We start from the raw sequence: 23513 nt of genomic DNA, 5'->3' as shown, positions 1-23513 counted from the left end.
CTAAACCAGCAGTTCTCAACCTGTGGGTTGTGACCCCTAGGGGAAGTCTAATGACCCTTTCATAAGGGTCACGCAAGACAATCTGCAAACCCCAATTAAGTCATTCTTTTTATAAGGGTTGCCATGGTCATGGTGTCCCTTCTCAGCAATAGAACAGTCACTAAGACAGTTCTCCATTCCACTTCTTTTTGAAGTCAACCCTGAGGACTGCATCTAACCCCAATCACTACCTCAAATTCTCACCATAACATGCTATTAACACTGGCACATGGTGAGTAAGTTTCCAACATTGGAGCTTTGAGGGGACCCATTCAAACCACAGCATTATATAAAAGAGACCCCTGGGGACTCACTCACACCTTCTGCCATGTGAATGTCAAGTGAGAAGGCTTATGGACTGGGCCAAAGGCCCTCACTGGCTTCCAAATCTGCTGTGCTTCCATATTGGACTCCTCAGCTTTCAGAACCATGAAAGAAGCTTCTGCCCTTCTATAAGATTCTTGTTACAGAGGTCCCAGTGAGCTAAGGCATTGTTATGGTAATTTCTGCTAAGAAAACCAATGGTATAAAGTGAAGAGACAGACTTCCTCGCCTTTGCTCTGCTAATGCTTCCAATTGCTGTCCGTCTTTTCAACAAAGAAAGAGGGGTCTTCTCATTCGACTTTTAAATGGATTTATGTAACTCTGTCTGTATGACTCCAGCTCCCTGCTGGTGACATGCCTAACAAATGTTATCTATGCCTATACCTTTTAAAATGATATACTTTATCCTACAGAAAATTTTAGTTGTCTACAAAAGATTGTCTGGTTTTACTTGTTGGTGGCTGCACGCTCACATCAGAAAGAACATCAGCCCAAGATTGTGGGTGTGCATTTCTCCAGAGCTGCCTTTAGTGATTTTTGTGGACTGATGCTTACCTTTTTTGATGCATCTTTTTTTTTTTTTTTTTTTTTTTTTTTTTTTTTGTCTAAGATTCAAAAGAGGTGGCCTGGGGAGATGGCTCAGTGGCTAAGAGCACTGACCGCTTTTGCAGAGGAGCCAGGATCAATTCTCAGAACCCACATAGTGGTTCACAATGATCTGTAACCCCGGTTCCAGGACATACGGTGTCTTCTTGTGACCTCCAGGTGTACCAGCTGCACACAAGGTGCACATGCATAAATGTGGGCAAAAAGGTACACATAAAAAATACATCTGTAAAATTAAAGGACTCAAGACTGTAACTTTTGTTTGCAAGAAATTGACTACACTTCTGTTGGTTTGAACTTTGGTGATAAGTAAGCATCTTCCCTAATTTCATGTGTTTGTCCTATGTAGCAAACCCCACATTCATGGGTCAAGATTAAGAGTCACTATTCTGTTCTATTAAATTTCTTTTTGCCAAAATTAAATCGACACAATTTCCAGTATAGTAACATATATCTGAATCCATGATAAAACCAGTCTCTTCTTTTTACTTACTTTCTTTTTTGTTTTTGTTTTGTTTTGTTTTTTGTTTTTGAGACAGGGTTTCTCTGTGTAGCCTTAGCTGCTCTGAACTCACTTTGTAGACGAGGCTGATTTCGAACTCCCAAGATCTGCCTGCTTCTGCTTCTCTGAGTGCTTATTCTTATTCTTCTTTGCTAAAAGATTTGCCTGTTCTTATGATTTATGTGGCAATGAGCTTTAACGATTGACTTACTAATTTTTATTGACTCATACTAAACCCTAACTCAAATGCAGGGAAACATGGCATATGATATCACTGCAGCATTTATCTGAAAATAAACTTTATTTTATTTCATAGCTTTTTACAAATATAGACCTTTTCTTTTCTTGCCTCTTAGTTCTTGTTTCCTGTGGTATAATGTGTTTTCTTTATTCTCAATCTGTTTATTGCCAAGTGGTTGTTTAGGCCACAGAAATCTACTATCTTTATGTTTTAACTTTGAACTAAGCTATTTTGCTAAACTTGCTTCATGTTTTAAAAGGTTAGCTGTTCTAGAATTGCAAGTAATTCCAATGCTTTTGCCCATTTCAAACGTATAGCTGTGATTTCCAAGTGTCACTTTCAGTGTGTGCGGCAGGAAGGGAAGCAAGGAAGGGGGCTGAGTGGGAGCTCCATGGCTGGCCTGTGCAGTGACAGCGCCTCCACCTTTCACTCTTTTGTTGTTGTTTGTTTGTTTTTGTTTTAGTTATTTTTTTTAATTTTATTTTTTTCTTATCAGTTACATTTTATTAACTCTGTATCCCAGCCGTGTCCCACTCCCTCATTCCCTCCCAGTCCCTCCCTCCCTCCCTCATCTCCACTGTGCCCCTTTCCAAGTCCACTTATGGGGGGGACCTCCTCCCCATTAATCTGATCCTGTTTTATCAGGTATCTTCAGGACTGGCTGCAAAGCCCTCCTCTGTGGCCTAACAGGACTGCTCCTTCCTTGGAGGGTGGGGAGGCCAAAGAGCCAGTCATTGAGTTCCTGTTAGTACTAGTCCTTGTTCCCATCACTTTGGGAAACCAATTGGTTACTGAGCTACCATAGGCTACATCTGAGCGGAGGTTCTAGGTTATATCCATACATGGTCCTTGGTTGAATGTCAGTCTCAGAAAAGACCCTGTGCCCAGATATATTTGGTCCTTGTGGAGCTCCTATCCTTTCCCCATCAGACTAACTCACCTTCTTTCTTATGATTCCCTGTACTCTGCCAAAGGTTTGGTCATGAGTCTTTGCTTTGACAACACTGCTAGTTAGCGTCTTTCAGATGCGCTCAGTAGACTCGTGTCATACGTTCCAATGGAACACCTTTCACTCTTAAACAAGTCAGTTGGAGCCTGTTTTGTGAAGAGTTCCTAGGGGCTGCAGAGACAGCTTCGTGAGGAAAGTATTGGTGGCACAAGCACAAGAATTTAGATCCTGAATTCTCTCCTTAAACAAAGAAACAAACAAACAAACAAACAAATCTGGCTTGGCAGAGAGCACTTGAAATCTCAGTATGTCAGTACTGAGGCAAGAGGATTGCAGGGATCTGACTGTCTAGCAAGACCCAGAATCAGTGGAAACATTGTCAAAACAAACAAAAAAACAAACAAACAAGGTAGGGAGAGTCATAGAGAAAGACACAAAGTTAAACTGTAGCTTCCTTGAGCATACACACATATACATACACACACACACTGAGAGAGAGAGGGAGAAGAAAGAAAGAGAGAAAGAAAGAAAGAAAGAAAGAAAGAAAGAAAGAAAGAAAGAAAGAAGGAAGGAAGGAAGGAAGGAAGGAAGGAAGGAAGGAAGGAAGGAAGGAAGGAAGGAAGGAAGGAAGGAAGGAAGGAAGGAAGGAAGGAAGGAAGGGGCAGGAAGAGTTTTTATGTAGAATTTCAGAGGACATAATTGGTTGACCCAGAGTTGCCCCTAGAGAAGAAAAGAGGAGGAAGTGAAAGGTGTGAGGAAGCTCTCTGAGAAGAGGCAAAAGTTGTAGGCAAAGCAAACTCACAGGTAATTTGACACCAATCGTAACTGTCCGAAAGCTAGACTGCCAGCTCCAGGGTCTTGTCTTAAATGTTCCTTTTTTCTTTCCACATCATCTTTCAGAATGTGTTTTGTTTTGATTTGAAAAACGATGCCATGTAGCTTAGGTTGGCTTCAAATCTTATATGTAGTTGAGAATGATCCTGAACTTCTGATCTTCCTGCCTCAACCACTCCAGGGCCGGAATTACAAGTGTCTATATGTGCAGTTGCTGGGGATGGAACCTAGGCTATCGTACACGCTAAGCAATACAATAATTTAGCTACATCCAAGCCCCCTATCTCTTCTTCTAAAAAGCATTTCCTACAGACAGATATTTCCCTCCCTGGAATTGTTGGGAATCATCTGCTAGGTATATTAACCAAAAAGAAGAAAAGGAGAAAATATATAAATTGTGTAAGATATCAGGAATATGGAAAAAAAAACCTGCAAAAGGAATGGTTAGCAGTAAAACCATTTCCAAGGGAAGCCTCCCACAGCAACAACACTAATAACACTACATTGCTAAAAAAAACATCAGGCGTGCTCATTACCATTGTATAAAGGTAGGGAGTACACTTCAGAATGGTTTGCTTCCCTGGCAATGAGGTAGCGATCAAAGAGAAGCATATCCACGGCATTAATGGCTAATTCGTGGCAAAAAAATAGCAACATCCCACACAACTGAAAAGAATGACGCAAGATGATGCAAACTTAGACCACTTCAGAAACACAACAAGTTTACTAACTGACAGAAAGACAGACAGGCAGAGAGAGAGACACACAGACAGAGACAGAGAGGAGACAGTATCCACTGCTGGTGAACTTTAAGGAAAGACGCATTTATAAGGTGTGGTGAGAAGAGGAATTGGTAGATGTTTCAGGTTAATTTAAGAATGACCCACACAAGTCAACATGCCCATTCCCTTACTCCTCTGCCAATTTCACTTCCATAATATCTCCTTTAGAAAGATGGGCATAACTGCCAGCAGATGAATGTATTAAAAAATAGTGCATATACACAATGGAGTTACTCAGCCATAAAAAGAATGTAATTGTATCATTTGCATTAAAAAACAACACGATGACACTGGAGGTCATTGTGTCAAAGGCAATAGACATGGAAGAAGCAGCTCATGTTTTCTCTCATAAATGGAAAGGAACAAACAAAGAGGACCTGACACCCGGGACAACTAGGGCAGAGACTGGGGGAGAAAACTGGGGGGGGGTGCAGGGGGGGCAGGAGAGTGCGAGAGTGTGTTAGGCAGAGAAGATGCAGTCCAGACTCTGGATGTGCCTGGGTAAAAATACCACAATGAAAACAATCGTTTGTACAATCAATACATACTACTAATTATTATTGGAGGGAAAACACTGGGGCTGGAAGGATGGCTCAGTAGGTAATGCATGCGGGCGGGCGTGAAGAAACCACGGGGGCCAGGAGAAAACTAACCACCTGCAATCTGTCCTCTGCTGTTGCCATCACACACGCGCACTGCATCACGTTCGCCCCACCTCCACCACATGCTCACACAAAATAAAGATGTGTAAAGAAGAAGGATGTGTGCAAGTGGTTTCACAAGGACTTGTGAGGACATTCAGCGTGGCTCTGTAGTAACGAAAATCTGGAGACCAAGAAAGGGCCCAGCAACAGAAGAAGAGCGGTCAGATCAGTCCTGCTGTCCCTGAAAGGTAGCCTGTTACATAGCTTAAGGGGAGTAACAAGGCTGCTGAGAAAGAGACTTGCATCCCATTGTTTGAGATAGCAGAACAGATATGATCCAGCGTCTGAGGACCACGCAGCCGGGTAGATAGGTGCTGAGCTGACGTGGAAGGCAACAGCAGCGAATTGACCCTGACCCGTGGGGCTGCCAGTCAGGTGAGCACGTTTTAGAGTGCCTCCCTGAGCTGTGGACATTTTTGCAAGGAACACGGTGGCTTTTTTTTTTTTCAACTTGAGAATTACAATTGTGTAAGGAGCGAAAAAGAATGCTGAAACCTAGACAATAACAGTAAAATTAATCAACCTTGCACCTGCCTGCAGAATTTGGTATGCCTGCTAATTTAAGGATAAATACAGTCCCGGGTCGAGGCAGAGATCTATGATCAGAGAAAATACAGAAAGGGATAAAACTGCTAAGCGAATAAAGTAAGTAGACGTGCCACAGAAACAATCCTACCCGTTTGAGCAATGCCTGCATCTACGCGAGTGTGCCTAAAGGACTAGCTTCTGGCCTGGATGACCCTTATGGTACAAACCTGTGACCCCAGCTACTAGGGAGGCTGAGACAGGAGGATCACAAGTTTAAGGCCTGCCGGCACAGTTCACGGCCACACTGGGCAACTTGGGCCCTATCAAGGTGGCTGTGGTTCAATGCACAGGGCCTGGGTTCAGTCCCCAGCGGTGGGGAGACAAATTAATGTCTTGTGCTAAGAAGTTAATAATGAGGACTGTGTCTAAATCTAAGAGTGTTGAGTGCAAGCAGGTGAGAGTAAGCAACGCTTGACCAGGTCTCAAATTGTCTCTGTCACTAGACAAATTCACGGGTTCTCTGTTGGCCTCCAAATGGCACAAGATCCCCCAGCTCAGCCCTCAGTTACATGTCCAGTCCATTAGTTCCAGTGCTTTCACTGAGCTTTGAAAGGCAGATAGAACAGGCTTCTTTATGAGAACACCCTCAGTTTGGGAACCATTTTCTCACAGTGTGTGCAGCTGCTTCCTTAGAGCTGAGAGTCTGATTGGGGGCTGCAGAGAGAGGGGGTTCATCTATTCAGCTCATTTGTATTCATCTTGTTAGAGATGATGGAACCAAGATACCTCCTTTGTTCTGTGCATTGAAAACAAATCTACACTCCTTCCTTTTGCTTCTTCCTTGCTGTACTTCAGAGCTTTACAGGCAGGGACCCACGGATGTGTCACTGCTTTGAGTGAGTTATCTGTGAGCACCTGATGGCTGGGTGGGGTGCTAAGATGGCCAGAACCCACACCCCTATTTTAAACTTTTTGCTCCTTAATTTCAACTGGGTGGACGAATGGTTAAAAATCCCTACAGTTTATCACAATGTGTTTCCTCCAACAGAAAGCAGCCCTACAAATTCAGGTCGCTTCAACCCAAGTTTTAAGTAATGCCTTCCATCTTGATTTTTTTCTTTCCATCAAAATCTAACACTAGTGGGACTGCAATGATGGAGGTTTGGTACTGCTTGATTATATACTTACCAGTTTTTACGTTGTTGGTCCTCAGCGATACCCAGCTTATAGACACTCAGAACCAATAATGCTCTAAGAAATTTTCAGATTGGCTGTGGTCACACACTAACCCACAGGTTAGTGTATTTGTATTTGTATTCATTGATTAATCAAATATTCAGCGTATTCATGCATAGGCTCCTGAATTCCTCACAAGAACCAAGGAAAGTAATCACTGGTATCCCTCTATACCAAAGAACCAAGGGGATGTTTAATTTTACTTGAGTAGCCACTGGTACAAGTCTCCAAGGTTTGTACATACAGCAGCACTTGAGAGTTGGCTTTGCCTCAAAACGAACTGGTGCTGACTGAGCTGCCTGCAAAGGCTTCAGTGTCTTTTACATTAGAAGATATTTATATGCTGTTATGAAATATCATTTATGCTGTTATAAAACAACAAGGAAACTTAACACACACACACACACACACACACACACACACACACAGAAGCCTGAAATTTTTCTTTATAAGAAAGCCCTCAGACTCTCCTCTTTCCAGAAATAGGCATAGGTAATGAAATAATATAACTAAGGACAACAAATAGTATTCCTAATTCTTGCAGAACAGTTTCACTTCTGTGTTTAACACATGCTTCAGTGTATTTGTGACTGTTAACTGTGTACCACACTTCTGGGATAGAATCCACCATCCTCTGAAATCCTGTAGGACAAATCACCCACAGTGTTGTAGGTGGAATGATGGAGGAAAAATGCCAGAAGGAGGCTGTGGCCTTTGAGGATGGGAAAGGAGAGCTCTGGATTTCATAACAGGGAGAAAGAAAAGCAGGAGGGAAGAGAAATGATTCCAAAGCAGGAATACAAGGAAGGTGAGCCGTGAGAGCAGCTTGAATTGGCACACACTGGATTAAGAATGGGCAGGGCCTAGACCTCAGAGTCACATCTTTCTATCAAAGATCTCCAAGCCAATTTCCATGGTAAAAAATCTCCCAGCTTTGCTTGATAGGAATATCGGTTTCCTTCCTGGCTCCCCACTCAGCCCTGTTTGCTCACTCAGGGCTCTGGGATGGCAGCTCCTTCCCTCACATGAGCTGAGGACTAGCCATTGCTTAAAAGGTCATTAATTTCTTTAATTTAATTTTATTCATATGCTTGAGCTTTTTACCTGTGTATATGTGCACTCTATGTGTGCCTCATGTCCACAGAGGCTAGAACATGCCAGGGCTGCTGGAGCTGGAGTTAGGAATGGTTGGGAGCTGCCCTGTGAGTGCCTGAAACCCATCCCAGTCTTGTGCAATAGCAGTCAGTGCTCAGAGCAGCGGAGCCATCTCACTAGCCCCTCAAAGGGTCATTTGAGGACTCATTCAGATAAAAGTGAAGTAATTTGACTAAACTACAGTCTACATCTGAGACCAAAGTAGGAACTATTGAAATGGTGACGTTCTCATAATGAGAGGCTCAGAAAGATGTCTGGACATATCTGGGATAGTCCTTTCTTACCAGAGTCCACCATCCCAAGAGAATTTCCAAGATGTTCAAATTATTCCTCTGGAGTTTAGTGAAAGTGTGAAATTTAGCAGAAAGAGTAAAAAAAATGAGAACCAACAGGGAGCCCTGGTTCTTCTTTAGGAACTCAATATGCATTATTGGGTAAAGCAGTGGTTCTCAACCTTCCTAATGTGAGACTTTTTAATACGGTTCCTCATGGTTTGCTGATTCCCAACCACAAAACTATTTTCATTGCTACTTCAAAACTGTAATTTTACTACTGCTGTGAATCATAATGTAAATAGTTTGGAAGACAGAGGTTTGCCAATGGGGTTGCAACCCACAGGATGAGAACTGCTGCCTTTGGCAGCCAGCTTCCTGCTGTGGAGGCAGCCAATATGAAAACTACAAGGGAAGGGAAGGATGAACCTTGGGACATGGCAAATGCCTTTCCTAAATGCTTCACTCCCATAGGCCTCCACAAAGGAGGTACCCTAAGACATGAGTACCAGAATCATTGTTTAAGGAAAATCAGCCTCAACCAGTAGGTGGCTGCAGTTGTTGGTGGTGAGAGGGCAGACAGCAAGAGGATGCTAGAGCCTGTTCCACTAGAGAAGCTGAAACCCAGAACACGATCTACAGGTGTTCCCGTCTTTCAACCACAATGCCAACTGGCGCTTGGTGTTCAGCAAATGTAAAACCAGCTTAAATCTTTCTCGCTTATGATGAAAACCTGCATTTTCTGTGCTCTGCACTCAAACACATTTTTGTCTTTTTGTTTCTTTTTGGTTTTGAGACAGGCTATCTCTGTATCTCCGGCTGTCCTGACATTTGCTCTGTAGACCTAGCTAGGCATGAACTCAGAGATCTATCATCCTCTGCCTTCCGAGTGCTAGGATTAAAGGTGTCCACCCCATGCTCAGCTTTAAACAACTTTTTGAGAAATTACTTTCCAGAGAGTCTAGACAACCTGCCTAGGGTCATGTAGAGCTGATATTTTCATCCAGGGGAGACCAACCTTCCAGGTTCGCTTTCATCTGAGAATAGGTTTCCCCTGTGTTTTCTTTTTTCTTACCCTGATTTGGTGTTCTATAATATTTAAAAGATGTTGTTTTTTCATAACTATGTATGTGGAGCAAGTCACTGTACTCAAATCACAAGCCGAGAAGAGCTGCAGAGGATGCATTAAGACTGAAGGTGTGACTGGGGATGAGCATCGACCTCTCACTCTTGTCTGCATTCCCTTCATTATGAAGATGTAGCCTCAGTGGACCACTCCCCTTCATTTTAGCTCCTTTTCATTCTCAACCATTCCTGTCGGAGTCACACTGGGACTTATTTCCTCTCTGGTGATTAATATTGTCAGCAAGACAGGATCTATTCTTGAATCGCCTAGGAGACAAACTTCCAGTCAGGTTTGTGAGGGGAATTAACTGAGGTACAAAGACCCATTGCAAGTGGTGCACAGTGCCATTGGATAAGCTGGAGCCAAGAGCTGAATCCAGCATCCATTGCTCTCTGCTCCCTGGTAGCAGCTGTTGGAAACAGCTGCCTCCCTCACCAAGATAGACTGAACCCTTGAACTGTGAGTCAGAATAAACCCTCCTGATTTTAGGTTTATTTTCTTGGGTATTTTGTCAAAGGGACAATAAAAGCAAAAACCACATCGTCAAAGATCCAACTGGGAAATGTTAGGACACTGAATTACATTTCAACTTGAGCGCAGAATTTTTATGTAATTTCTTTGGCCTCAGAGTGTGTGTCCCCAAACTCTGTTGTTCTTCCCAGTTTAAATATACCTGCAAATACTGTGACTCGAACTTCTGAATGCCAGAAGTACAGGGAGGCTGAAGGGTGCATAGAGCAAAGCCTTGTGCTAGTACCCTAAGGGCCTCCTATCTGATGGGCATTGTCGCTTGATGGAATTCACAGGAATGCACACCTGGCGTTGCAGTTTTGAGAGCATCTAAGAGACAGCCTGGAAACAATGTGTGCATGTATTATTCTGGCACAAAGTAGCATCGATTACGTTATGGCAACCTTTGAATCATTCATTTTTCCCATCCCTAGTGCTCATAAACTAGCCACAATTTTATTAACAACAGGCATCAATATTATCAGTGTGAACTTTACAAAGTATACCTTCATCCTCATCATTCAGCCAAGACCACAGTGCTGGGCCACCTCCACAGATTTACCACCTTACATGAGTCTCCCATTCACCACAGACATCAGAACTTAACCAACACACACTCTCATTTACTACTTTCCTCACTGAGGAGACCAGTGGACTCTTGCTCTTTTTTTTTTTTTTTTTAATGTTTTATTTTTTTATTTTTATTTTTTTCAATGCAGTTTATTCAGGAACCTTGAACAATCATCTGACCCTGGGGAAAGCCAGCCCACAGCTTAAATAGCCTCTGGGTAGCCAACCCAGGCGTGCCACGTGGGCAGTGCAGATAGGTCCACATACATGGAAGCAAGCCAGATCCTCAGCCTTAGCCAAATGTGGAGTTGTTCGTGACAGAGAGCATTCACCATCGGGAAGGTGGAAGGCGGAAACCAGCTCCATCTTTAAGGCGCGGCATTACGCAGCTCTCTACAGTTCCCCCTTTTTGTTTTAGACGCATCAGGCAAGAGTAGAGGTCTGATCTCTGAGATTAGAAATAAATTGGGACTTTGTACTGATGTTCATTTAGGTGTCATCCACCCAAAGAGCATCAGACCCGTCCGATACCTTTTTCTCAGAGGCGGGACCTGGGGCATCAACCAGCATGCAATCAGACATGCTCTCCTCTGGGTCCAAAGTGGCTGACCCTGAGTGCAGTGCTTAGCCTCGCATCCTGAGCGTAACATTTTAGCTTTTTATGGTAGCCAACCATGCTTGGGGAGACTGTCCTGCTTCAATGGCTGTAAAGGCCTGAATGGTCATGGCTGCATTTAAGATCAGAAAGGTGAGGAGAACCCCCCCATCAGTGGACTTGGGGAGTAGCATGCATGCAGAGGGAGGAGGGAGGGTGGAGTTGGGAGGGGAGGGAGGGGCTTATGGGGGATGCAGAATGAATAAAGTGTAATTGATGAAAAATTTAAAAAAAAGGGACTCTTGCTCTTATTCTTATTTTCTGATGTCTTATCTCGGGCTTGATTTCCCCCTGAACCAGGTTCATTCTACTGTTTCTGGGCAGAAACTCACATTGTCTCTATTGAGATTTCTGCATTCTGTTCCATGCACAACACTGCGTGCCACACAGAAGCCATTCTAGTCCTTGTGCGTATCCCCTTCTGGTCTTGTTTAATATTTTTAAATAGCCTTGCTGTGGTCCTTCACCCTCCAGCTGCCCACATTTCATAGGCGAAGCACATTCTGGGATATGCTTTCACAGCACTAATCCAGGCCGGTGTTCGGCTTTCTCATGCTTCTGGACATCTGTTTCTTCCTATTTTGGTTCTTTTATGACCACATTGGCCTACCATTCTGAACAGACCATGACACTATACAGCACATCTGGTTCTACAGGCACGCACACACATTGGACTCAGTCACAATTAATTACCCAGACTTGCAGTATTGAGAGGCTTTATAAGTTAATCAATGCAAATATTCTTTTTAGTGAGCTGAAGACCAGGTGTGTTGTCTCGGTCTAACTAGAATAGGGTTGGAAAGCAAGCTCGCAGACTCATGGTCCAATGTCGTTTCTTGCCTTTCTGTGGTTTTTTCCATGCTAGCTGAGGACCTCACAGAAGGATAGGAACCAACTCAATGTTCTCAGATATAAATGAAATGTGTGTAGCAACAGGGACAAAAAGTTAATAAAGCCCAGTTCTCCATGAAGGGATAGGAAGTCTTGTGGGAAAGGAGTTAAAGTCAATATTTAAAACGAAGCGAACTGCCTTCTGAGATGGTAGCATTGCAGAGTACTCTTCTGTAGCCTCTGGAAGAATCAGAGGAGCCTTTCAAGAGGTGGCGGCAGTTCACGGAGACTCGGCAGTTCACGGAGACTCGGCACATCAGCAACAGCTTTCTATGTGCACAGAATCTGATTCATCCTTACATTATGATTTTCGCTTGAAGTATGCCATTTATTTTCAATATAATTGACACTGTTCTATTCATGTATTGGGATTTTTATCCCTCTTTAGGGCTTAAAAACCACCAGAATGCAAGACTATCTGCCCAAGGGAAGTAAAAATTAATCTATGCCTTCAGGACCAAATAAAACATTACATAAAACTCCATGTGGTACCCACAAATGTGACAGATGGAAATATTTTCTGTTCAAGTGACAACAGTTTTAGGACGTTCTTCCCAGTAGAGACATTTCAAACTTTGAGATTTTTTTTTTTTTTTAATATACATCTTTACCAGAGTTGAAAGAGAAAATTCCTATGGGTGACTAGCAGTTCAATCAGACTAGCAGTTCAGGACATAAGAGAATAGAATGGAAGTCCTCTCTTCATGTGTGCATCAGTGGTTTTGCATGTGGATGTTAAAATAAGAGGCTGAGAGGTTCAGGTCCTTCCTGTATCATTTGATAGCCATGAGCATCCTCAGAACCAACATGTAGAAAGGAGGGAACTAACTCTTGCAAGTTGTCCTCTAACCACCACATACATACCATGGCCTGTACACACACACACACACACACACACACACCTAAATCATTCAAGTGTGATTATTAGTGGTATGTAGGGATTCAAGAAACCTGGTGTCTTCTGCCTCCAGCAACATGAGTCCACGGTTGCAAAGAAGAGATGGGTGATTGCCTTTCTTTCTAATTAATTCTGTTTCTTCAGATTTACAGAATTATATTGAATATATAATGTAAGGAATGATCTGACTGGTGTTTGCAGCCAGACAGTTCCACGGGCATCATTCTGCTGCTCTTGGGTTACTAGGGTATGAAACAGACATAGAATGATGAGGAAGAGGGAGCTGGGGGTCACCAGCCTTAGAGAAGAAGCCATAGGGTGACATAATATAAAAATCTGTATAATGTTAGGTCTGTGACGACAAGTCTTGCATATTCTGGAGACCTTGATGGCATTCTTATTGCTCGGTATAGGGTGAAGGTCTATAGTCATGTGAAACCCTGAGAGGAAAATACAGCACAGTCTTTAGAGGACTGGCAGGTTGACACTCAAGTCACTACACGCAAAATGTAACACATGTGATCAAGATCAAGCTCACAGACAATGCAGCATAGAAAGAAAACGCGTGAAAATCTATACGCATTCTCTGTCAGCAATGCCTCTACAAAACCTGCCAGCCTGACAAACTACAAAATGCAGGCCGGAACCAATTATGAGCCGTGCGACAATGGCATGGGACAAATACTCTCCGAGGACTAAGAGCCACGCAGCCCTGGAACACAGAAATCTCCAGAAGGCCAAGTAGCAGGTCCGTAATGAGCTCAGAAAGCACCGTGCTGGGACCCAGTGAGAGACATATTCCACAAGACACAGAAGGCATTAGAAGCCTGTCCTCCCCAAAGTACTGCATATCCCAGCTCTTCAAACCTGGACACTCTCTCAACAGTAACTGTCACATTCTTCGCTCCACAGGAGGGTGGCTTGAACTGTTAAAATGAAACCGTTGCTGCGGAAGCTGCCAGCTTGCCAGTATGCAAGACATCAGCAGAGATGTCCCAGTTGCAGAGCTGAAGCGCTTATGACCACCCCTCATCTCAGAACAGCTACAGGAACTGCTCTCAGCAGCGTGGCTACCAGGATTTGTGGAGCAACATCGGAGAGATGCTAATAAGTGCCAAGATCATTTTCACTGATAACTAGGCCTGGGAAATCCAGAACACACTGGCGACCTTCCAATAGACCTGAAAGAAAGGCTGGAGAGAAAGGGTCATGTGGACATGGGTTACTTCACAGCTTGGAGAAGACTCCCAAATCTGCAAGCAACACGCATGCATCCATCCTGCCGAGGCCATGGAAGGCTGCTCACCGTCATCTATACCACAAATAAGCCACCTTTCCCCAGAGCAAAATCACCATCCACATTAGCACTGAAACATGCCACCCCATAATCTACAGGCTCTTGCACATTAAGCTTCTTGTGAAGTTTTCTAACCTATGGCATTTTTAAAGCATCCTTTTATAGCTAGTGATTTTTACTCTCCCCACCCATGTGTAAAATCCAATCAGGATTTCTCTAAGAGCAAGGGATGAAAATGTGTGGAGGGAGGCCTCGCGGAGGGATGACAAGACGCTCTGCGCCACTCGTAAAAGGAAAGAATTCTCTAATGTTGGCAACACAACTCCTTTAGCACCTAGCAACGTAGTTCATGAATCTTTCAGAGAAACCCCACAGGTAATGCCTGAATGGTAAGCATATCAGAAAAAAAAAATGAGGATGTTGTGAGGATATATGAGACTATTTCTGTTTTCATCATTTCTTCTTTGCGGCAGCAAGAAGAATTGAAGATAACATAGATTTTTAGATTTCCAGTTCTCACAAGGGAGAACTCACAGTTCTCACAGTTCTCAGTCAGCTTTTCTCATCTGTATTCTCTGTTTGTGAACTACTTGCTATAAACTGAATATTCATTTGGCTATCAACGTCATATAATAACCACCAGCTCCTAAGGCAATGGCTTGAGGAAGGAGGGCCTTAAGAAGGACACTAGGCCATCAGGGTAGATGCCTCATAACTGGAATCTGTGTCCCCCTGTCTAAGCCTCTTCTGCATTATTCCAGTGAAGAGTCTAGATAATTTATACAGAAAATGAGTGGCTTACATTTCTAGAGCTGAGAAGTTCAAGGCAATGGGGTTCTATCTGGCAAAGCCCCAGGCTGGCAGAAAAGAGTGGTTAAAAAGCAAGACTGTGCCAGCTCAGTCCTTGTGGTGGTTGAAATATTTGAATGCTTAGTCATTAGTGAGTGGCACTACTTGAGAGTGATTAGGAGGTGTGGCTGTATTGGAGTGGGTGCCCTTGTGGGAGGAAGAGTGTCACTGGGGGTGGGCTTTGAGGCCCAAGCCAGGCCTAATGGCTTTTTCTTTTCCTGCTGCCTGTGGATCTGTACTCTGTATACTGCATCATGTCTGCCTGTGTGCTGCCATGCTTTCCTGCCAAGATGATAATGAACTAATTCCCTGAAGGACTAAATCTTAAAGGGATAAACCGTTAGGAAGGTTGAGAACCACTGGCCAAAGGGAAAGGCATTCTGCTGTTTTCTTGCCTGCTGGCTTTCCCTCACCTGATCTGAATTGATGTTAGCCTGACTTCTCATCATGATAAATGTGAAACCGTTGTCCCTTGAACATACCCTGGTGCGAAGCCCTTCCTAATTGAAACTTTTTATCTGGTGTGACCTCCAGCTGGTTACTGCTGGTCTATTAGCTTTTCCATTAGGTTTCAAGCTCCGTGAAGCAGTGACTGAATTTGCTTCTTTGCTTTTCCCATGGGCTCTAGTTTGAATCTGACTGGTGATACCGAATGTTATAGTGTGGATGCTTTGAATCAAGTTAAAGACAGGAACTGTCATCAAATCTTGGTTTGCTGGTTTTGGGGATCTTTGTATCCCTTTCTACCAAGGCATATTGGCTTTGGGTATTATAAGATCCCTACCACAACCAACATGTTTTGTTGTTGTTATTGTTCTTTCTCTAGAAGGATTTGCTTTGGTTTCTATACATTGGTTCCCTTCCTTCTTCCTCTTAGCCGAGCATGCTTACCTTGCTTCCTCACATGGAAACCCAGTCCTTCCTCCTTTACCCCCACTTTTCTGTATACATATCTCTTTCTTAGAACATTTTCTTTCTTCCAGTGTCATTTCCCAAGCTTCCTTCTCAGGAAAAAAAAAAAAAAAAGAATGAAATATTTTAACAAGTGGTAAAGGACTGGATGTCACTTTGGAATACGGCTCACTATGGTTGCTTTAAAATCAAAGGGAAGCCATCCTCCTTTGTTTCTTTCTTAAAGCCATCTATTCAAAAGGATTTCTGACTGTTTCCTTAGCTTGCCATATGGAGAGAGCTAGCCTAGATGCCTGCAAGCTAAACTAGGCATTTCCTTCAAACAGTTGGAACTGGTTTGGGTTCCAGAAAACAGAGGTTGACGCTATGCTTTATTTTAGGCAAGGTTTGGAAGCGGCTCTAAGCTTAGCATGTGTACCTTGATAAATCTCATAAGCTAGAGCCTTGGGTTCTGTTCTTGTTTACTCTCTCAACATTAAACTACCTTAATGCTGGTTATAAGTCCACAGCAAGCTGGATCTCGTTGCCAGCTCACTAAAATAGCACTCACCATCCACAACCAGGTTATTTCACAACAATTCAGAAATTGTAAGTGGGAATTCAAAAGGAGCTCTCTCTCCCAGAATATGGGGTTGAGTGCCCTTCTTTGAGAAACTTCTCAAAGACATAGAGAATCTTAAAATACCCTTTGTTTCTCTACCAACTAAAGTTGGCAGTTTGGGGACAACTTACTGAAAAACAAGATAGAAATTTTTACCAACTTACAAAGTGTTGCCTTTTGTTTGTCCATTAACTTTCTTTGTTTATCTGTTTAAGTATGAAAGTTAGAGAAGTAGTAAGTGAGCTAGCCTGCGGGTCTTCATCATTAGCATCATTAGCAGCTATTTCTTGAACATGAGCTGTGTGCAAGATACTATAGTAAATAATGAAAGTGTTAATTAAAATTGAATTTGACCATGGAATTGAGAATTGAGACATTGGATGTGTGTACCAAGTGCCCTAGAAAGCTTGTTCAAATGCACTGGGGAATGAAGCTTCTGTGGGACATGGGAGCTAAGACCATCGGAGAAGGACTTTATAAAGGCGTTAGAACATGAGCTTTGATGATTAACCAGAAGTCAGGATGTGAAGGCAGGGACTGATAGGAGTTAGGAGATCTGGAAAGTCCAGGCGAAACATTCTTTTATTGCTATTTTCAAGCCAGAATAACACACCCAGCTGGCTGAAACTTTCTTAGCAGGCTCAGAAACAGCATAACATAGGTTATACACGAGAAACAGGAAGTGGTGCACACATGGGGACAGGGAGATTAAACAAATAGGGTCTGAACCCCAGGTTAATCTGCAGGTAGCAAGATCCACCTTCTCTACTGTTATAGTCTTGCAGAGGTGTGTCAAGGGGCAATCCGCCACGTCCGTGTAAACTAATTGGTACAGGGAGAGGACGGCAAATGCAGGAGAGCACTTGGGAGGTGACTCAATGCCAGTGAATAAGCGCTGTAAATATCTGGAGAGAGTGCGATTGTAATAGCAAGGTGGAGGTGAGCTGCCAGGTGTCACACAGTCTCTGGGATACCGGGAGGAAGAACAGACCAGTGTACAGAGCCACGCCTGAGGACCAGCCCCAGCGAAAAGCCACATGTGACACTGAGCGCATGGTGCATGGAGGCGCGAGCGCGGCTTCGCCAGCAGCGTGCAGACATGGGTGTGATCCCCAGCAGGCCGTGGAAAATGGTAAATTGAATTCAGGCTGCAAGCTGAAGTGCAGACTGGGGACTCACCAGCACAGAGGCACTGTGGGAGCAGATATGCACACCAAGGGAGAGTCCAGACAAGCATCCGAGGACGGGACTCTAGGGCATAACAATTTACTTTGGGGTGAAGGAAGAAGATCCAGAATTGAAAATAGTAAGGTCAGGGTGGAAGCTGGAAGACTTAGGAGAGGACAGTGATATCCAAGGAGGCAGGCAGGGAAGATGAAAAGTTAGAGAGAAGCTAAATGTGAGAGGAGGAGTTCCTGGGTTACTTTCACCATGGATGCTAAAAATCTGCTCTTTTGGCAGGTGTGAGGTCTCTGTGTTATTCGTGTATGTGTGCATGTGTGTATTTATGTGTATGTGTGTGTGCATGCATGTGTACCTGTGTGTATTTATGTGTGTGTGAATGTGTGTGTGTGTGAGAGAGCATGTGTGTGTGTGTGTGTGTGTGTGTGTGTAGCCAGAGGTCAAAATCTACTGCTGTTCTTCAGGATGCCATCTACCCTGCTTTTTAAGACAGTCTCTCACTGGCCTGGAACGGGTGGGTTCTGCTAGGCTGGGAAGCTTGGGAGCCCAAGGGTCCTCCTGCCCCAGCCTCCCCAGGGCCCGGCTCACATGATCAGGCCTGCACACCCAGGTCTGGGAGGAATATTGTATGTTAGTTCCTCCTGCTTGTAAGGCAGACACTACCAACCCACCAGCCATCTTACCACCCAAATCCTCATTTCCCTGAAATAACATAAACAGTGATGGGAAGTTATATCTGGGGGCAGTGGGGGCTTGCGACCAAGGGACAGTTTAATATATTGAGGTGACTAAATTACTTAACCAAAAATATTACGCTCATAATGCATTAACACACACACACACACACACACACACACACACACACGCACACACACACGAAGGGAGGGGGCACTCCAGAAATTCACACTAGTCAACCAACATAACTTCTTTCCAAACTGTGATGATTTAAGAGTTATTCTTTGGCCTTTACCACATTGCACAGTGGCGGCCACGGCCCGCGTGAGCCATTCTCAGACTGGGTTTCGCAGCCTCCCAAACACACCCGTGGATCACTCATTTCCTTTCTTTTCAGAGCACGAGAGGAAGCAATGATAGCCACTGGTGGGGTCATCACCGGCCTGGCGGCCCTGAAGCGTCAGGACTCGGCTAGGTCCCAGCAACACATCAACCTCAGCCCATTGCCTGCTCCCCAGGACCAGAAACCCGTCCGACGGCGCCCGCGAGCTGACGTCGTGGTAGTTCGTGGGAAAATCCGGCTTTATTCTCCATCCGGCTTCTTCCTCATTCTGGGGGTGCTGGTGTCCATCACTGGGATCGCCATGGCGGTCCTCGGGTATTGGCCCCAGAAGGAGCAGTTCATTGACGCCGAGACCACGCTGTCCACCAATGAGACGCAGGTGGTTCGGAACCAGGGCGGCGTGGTGGTGCGCTTCTTTGAGCAGCACCTACACTCTGACAAGATGAAGATGCTTGGCCCATTCACCATGGGCATCGGCATCTTCATCTTCATCTGTGCCAACGCCATCCTTCACGAGAACCGCGACAAAGAAACGAAAATTATCCACATGAGGGATATCTACTCGACCGTCATCGACATCCACGCGCTCAGACTCAAGGAGCAGAAGCAGGCGAACGGCCTGTACACGGGCTTGCTGGGAGACGCAGAGGTGAGGCAGAACGGCAGCCCCTGTGCATCCCGGCTGGCTGCCACCACCGTGGCCTCCTTCTCGGCGACGCGGAACAGCTTTCGGGTGGACAGCTCTGTGGAGGAGGATGAGCTGATGCTGAGTGAAAGTAAGAGCCCGGGGCACCTCATGCCCCCTTTGCTCTCTGACAGCGCAGTGTCTGTCTTCGGCCTTTATCCACCTCCATCCAAGACCACCGACGACAAGGCCAGCAGCTCCAAGAAGTGTGACACCAAATCCATCGTCTCGTCATCCATCAGCGCTTTTACGCTGCCTGTGATCAAACTTAATAACTGTGTCATTGATGAGCCCAGTATAGACAGCATCACTGAAGTCGCAGACAACCTTAAAAGCAGGTCCAGGAATCTTTCCATGGATTCCCTTGTGGTCCCACTGCCCAGCTCTGGGGAGTCCTTCCAGCCAGCTAGCACATTACTTCCCCGGAACAATTCCGTTGGGGAGTCCCTGTCGAGTCAATACAAGTCCTCTGTGGCCCTGGGACCCGGGACTGGACAACTCTTGTCTCCTGGAGCTGCTAGAAGGCAGTTTGGATCCAACACATCCTTACATTTGCTCTCCTCTCACTCCAAATCCTTAGACTTGGATCGCGGGCGTTCCACCCTGACTGTGCAGGCCGAACAACGGAAGCACCCGAGCTGGCCTCGGTTGGATCGAAGCAACAGCAAAGGGTACATGAAACTGGAGAACAAAGAGGACCCAATGGACCGGTTGCTGGTTCCCCAAACAGCCATCAAAAAAGACTTCACGAACAAAGAGAAACTTCTCATGATATCAAGATCCCATAACAACTTGAGTTTCGAACATGATGAGTTTTTGAGTAACAACTTGAAACGAGGAACTTCTGAGACAAGGTTTTAGTGTTTAAAAATGGATCATTTTCCATGAAGATATATACTATTTTCACCAGTGTTTTCCTTCTTAAATCATTGGTTGTAAGCCTTTTAAAATCAAATGGCAGCGTGTTAGTAATGGCTGGTTAAATCTGTAATGAAGATGGCTGTATGTATGGGTTCTTTTTTCCTGCAGTACTGTAGACTATCATGCAGGATTTTGTTTTCTCACTCTTCGAAAGCATGTTATTTTTGGTTGTTGTTGTTGTTGTTGACGTGAATACAAAATACCTGCAGTCATATTAAGAACTTGGCTTTACTTTCAAATCCTATCACTGATTATCATCTTCATGAAATGAAGCAGCCAGAATGAAAAGTGTAGGGTACCAAAGTGTGGGCAAGAAGTGTTAAATTCAGGTCCAATACTCGGTAGATATATTTATAAATGAGGGTGAGTGCAATCTTAAGATGTGATTTTCTGAATTATTGTTTTATATGGGATTCCTTACATAATATAAAAGGAGAATTAATTTCTGTTACATGTGCTGTGAATCTTACTTTGAACTCTTCATGATCAGCACCACACCATTTCTCTTAGGGTGATATTTTAATGAAAAAAAAAAAAAAAAAAAAAAAAAAACATGACCAAGAAGTCCATGGTTTAGAGATAAACAGTGAAAAGCTACTAGTTGTAACTGTAGAGGCCCAGAACAAAAATTTCTCTGCAAAGTGATTTGAGAAATGAATGAACTAATGAATGTAGTCTGTAGAATTTTTGTCTTGACACATGCAGAGAAAATGCTGCCTAAGGAATAAAGATTCTATTTGCTAGCATCTAACTTTTTCTAACCATCTTCTGTTGTCCAGTATTCAATCATTCCCATATCCTTATTTTCTTCATATATAGATATACACACATATATTTTATTATTTGGAAAATAATGCTAACCTCGGCATTTTTTAATATCTCCACATACCACTAGCTTGGTGGTAAAAGGAACTTTAGCACTTGATAAACTGCCTTGTGGTTCACCGTGTGCTGAGAAACTTTCTGCTAACTCCAAAGACTTTCTCGTGGTTGAATAAATTTTTCGGGTTTTGGTTCTCAAATATATTAAACTGTCAAAGATACTAAATACTAAAGTGAATGTTTTCTTCAGACTTTTTTTTTCACATTTTCCATGAAGGTGACATAGTTTTAAGAATTGTTCAGTGGGGTCCTAGACATTAAAAGCATTTGCTGCTCTTGGAGAGAACCATGATATGGTTTCTGTCACGCCCACGGTGGCCCAGTCATCTGTACATCCACTTTCAGGGGATCTAACAGTTTCTTCTGGCATCTGTGGGCACCAGGGAGGCATATGCTTCACATATATACACATAGGCACTTACACACATAAAATAAAATCTTTATTTAGCAAAAAGTCTAATGGAATACTCAGGAAATTTTTTCTGTTTTTTTTTCCCCCAAAGCCTAAACATTTCTGAACATTCTTATCACAGTTGCAAAGAAGGGCAGAAAGGATACATTTGTACAGTGGCGCCCCAGAATTCCACCCTGTGTTTACACATTTTTCCTTCTTGGGAGGCACCCTGCTTCATAGAACCTCAAGCCTGTATGTTAAAATAGACTGAGCTCAATATTTTACTATACAAACATTTAATAAATGTCTGTTATTCATAGAAGTGTGTGTTCTTCATACCTTTGCTATTCTTTTTAAATAAAATGTACATTTATGCTTAAAATCCTAGTTTGCAAATTTTCTGCTGTATGCTATTGATAGCATTTAATACCACGGTACATGAGCGCTCCGACTTTAAATATTGCCTTTGTTAGGTTACAGAGATGCTCAGGTACTCCTTTTATTATGTTATTTTCATACATTGTTCTCCCGAGATAGTTTTCATCTCATTTTGATTGACTTCCCAGGAAAATAAGCAAAGCCTACATGCAGCACAGAAATGCTAACAGCACAACAGTTCTCAACATGCCTGGTGTGACATGTGACATAATTTCCAAGTCTTTCCCCATTTAGTGGTCCAGATACATGGAGAGGATGGAACAGCATGGCTCTTGGAGGATCTAAATAAAACAACTGGGAGCTAAATGCAGTGGCTCATACCTAACCACTTCTTCATTAAAACCCCGGGCTTTTGTTTACCAAACAACTTAACTTCATCGAATGATAAATAGTCTTCACATTTAAATTAATCAGACTCATCATGTCACTATTGGTGTGAGACAAGTCTTCCATCTTATTAGTTTGGCACCACTCTAACTAGGAAGGCAACTTACTCAGTATTTTGTATATGACTTGTTCTTGTGAATGCTGAAATTTATTTAGAACTGTAATTTCTCACTGTGAGAGGCCCCAGGCCGCTTTCAGCCTAAGCAGTTTCTAACGCCTGCAGCCTAAGTGCAGAATACTACTTTTTTAGTGCTGCAATAAGAAAATACTACAGAGTGGACAGTTCAAACGTTAGATTTTTTTTTCCCCACATTTTTGGAAGTTAGTAGCCTGAGATCAAGGTTAGGTTAGAGTAAGCCCTCTCCACTCGTGCTATTGGGCTATTTTCATACTTTCTTATCTTGAGATCATTTTTCATGTTAAATTGCATTGACTCATCAGGGTTGATCTCTCCTGGGGCCTATGACAGCCAAGGCTTCTGAACGGTGACCTTATCATCATATCCTTACGTGTCCTTTTCTCTGTGTATATAAATCCCTGTTGACTCTTTTTATAAGGACACCAGCTAAATTGGATGAGAGCTCTACCCCACAGGCCTCATTTAACCTCAGTTCTTTCTTTAATGGTCTCTCTGTGAATACAGTTACCATTTGAGCTGCAAGGTACCGAGGATGTGCTCCAGCCATAACACAATGTACAGGGCGTTAACTGAATACCCTTAGTCTAAAGGAGACAAGCAAAAGAGAATATGCCCTCAGTAGTTTTGCTATCCCACATGTATGGCCACTGCTCTGGAACTTAATCTCTCAATATCAGTTTATTTCTTAATTTCCAGTCAGACCTGGGACTCCTCTACTATGCCGTAAAGTGAGTCAGAATATAAACTATCCAGTTCCTCCTGATTCTAAGGGTTCTGGAACTCTTGGCTGAGAAGGCACTGGTTCTTACTGTGTTTCTGTAGCACATTCTGCTCATCACACCAGGAAGGGCGACACGGCAGCGGAACAGAGTAGCCCCAGGTTGCAGCAGGCTGTGGGAGCATAAACCCTGGCCCTGTCACATTCTCACAGGGAATGGGCGGTAGTCTGTCACGTGTGCTGATGTGACCCCATCTGCACCAAGGGT

At 43.6% G+C, this 23513-nt stretch overlaps 1 protein-coding gene across 5 annotated transcripts in view; it reads left to right on the top strand.

The window, feature by feature from the left end:
* Window positions 1-22432, top strand: part of Tmem200a (transmembrane protein 200A) — a 79912-nt gene extending 57480 nt beyond the window's left edge. For 2 of the 5 annotated variants that reach the window (XM_060373150.1, XM_060373151.1), the window contains exon 2: window positions 18736-22432. In XM_060373150.1, coding sequence (XP_060229133.1) covers window positions 18752-20227 — 1476 coding nt within the window. In that variant the 5' untranslated portion in view covers window positions 18736-18751 and the 3' untranslated portion in view covers window positions 20228-22432. Of the gene's footprint in view, window positions 1-13734; window positions 14509-18735 lie in introns of all 5 variants that reach the window. The other 3 variants (XM_060373149.1, XM_060373148.1, XM_021656785.2) reach the window with 3 other exon arrangements.
* Window positions 22433-23513: the final 1081 nt, after the last annotated feature.

This window comes from Meriones unguiculatus, chromosome 20 (genome assembly GCF_030254825.1).
Source record: "Meriones unguiculatus strain TT.TT164.6M chromosome 20, Bangor_MerUng_6.1, whole genome shotgun sequence".
NCBI classification, from domain to species: domain Eukaryota; kingdom Metazoa; phylum Chordata; class Mammalia; order Rodentia; family Muridae; genus Meriones; species Meriones unguiculatus.
This window is presented reverse-complemented; position numbering and strand designations above follow the sequence as displayed.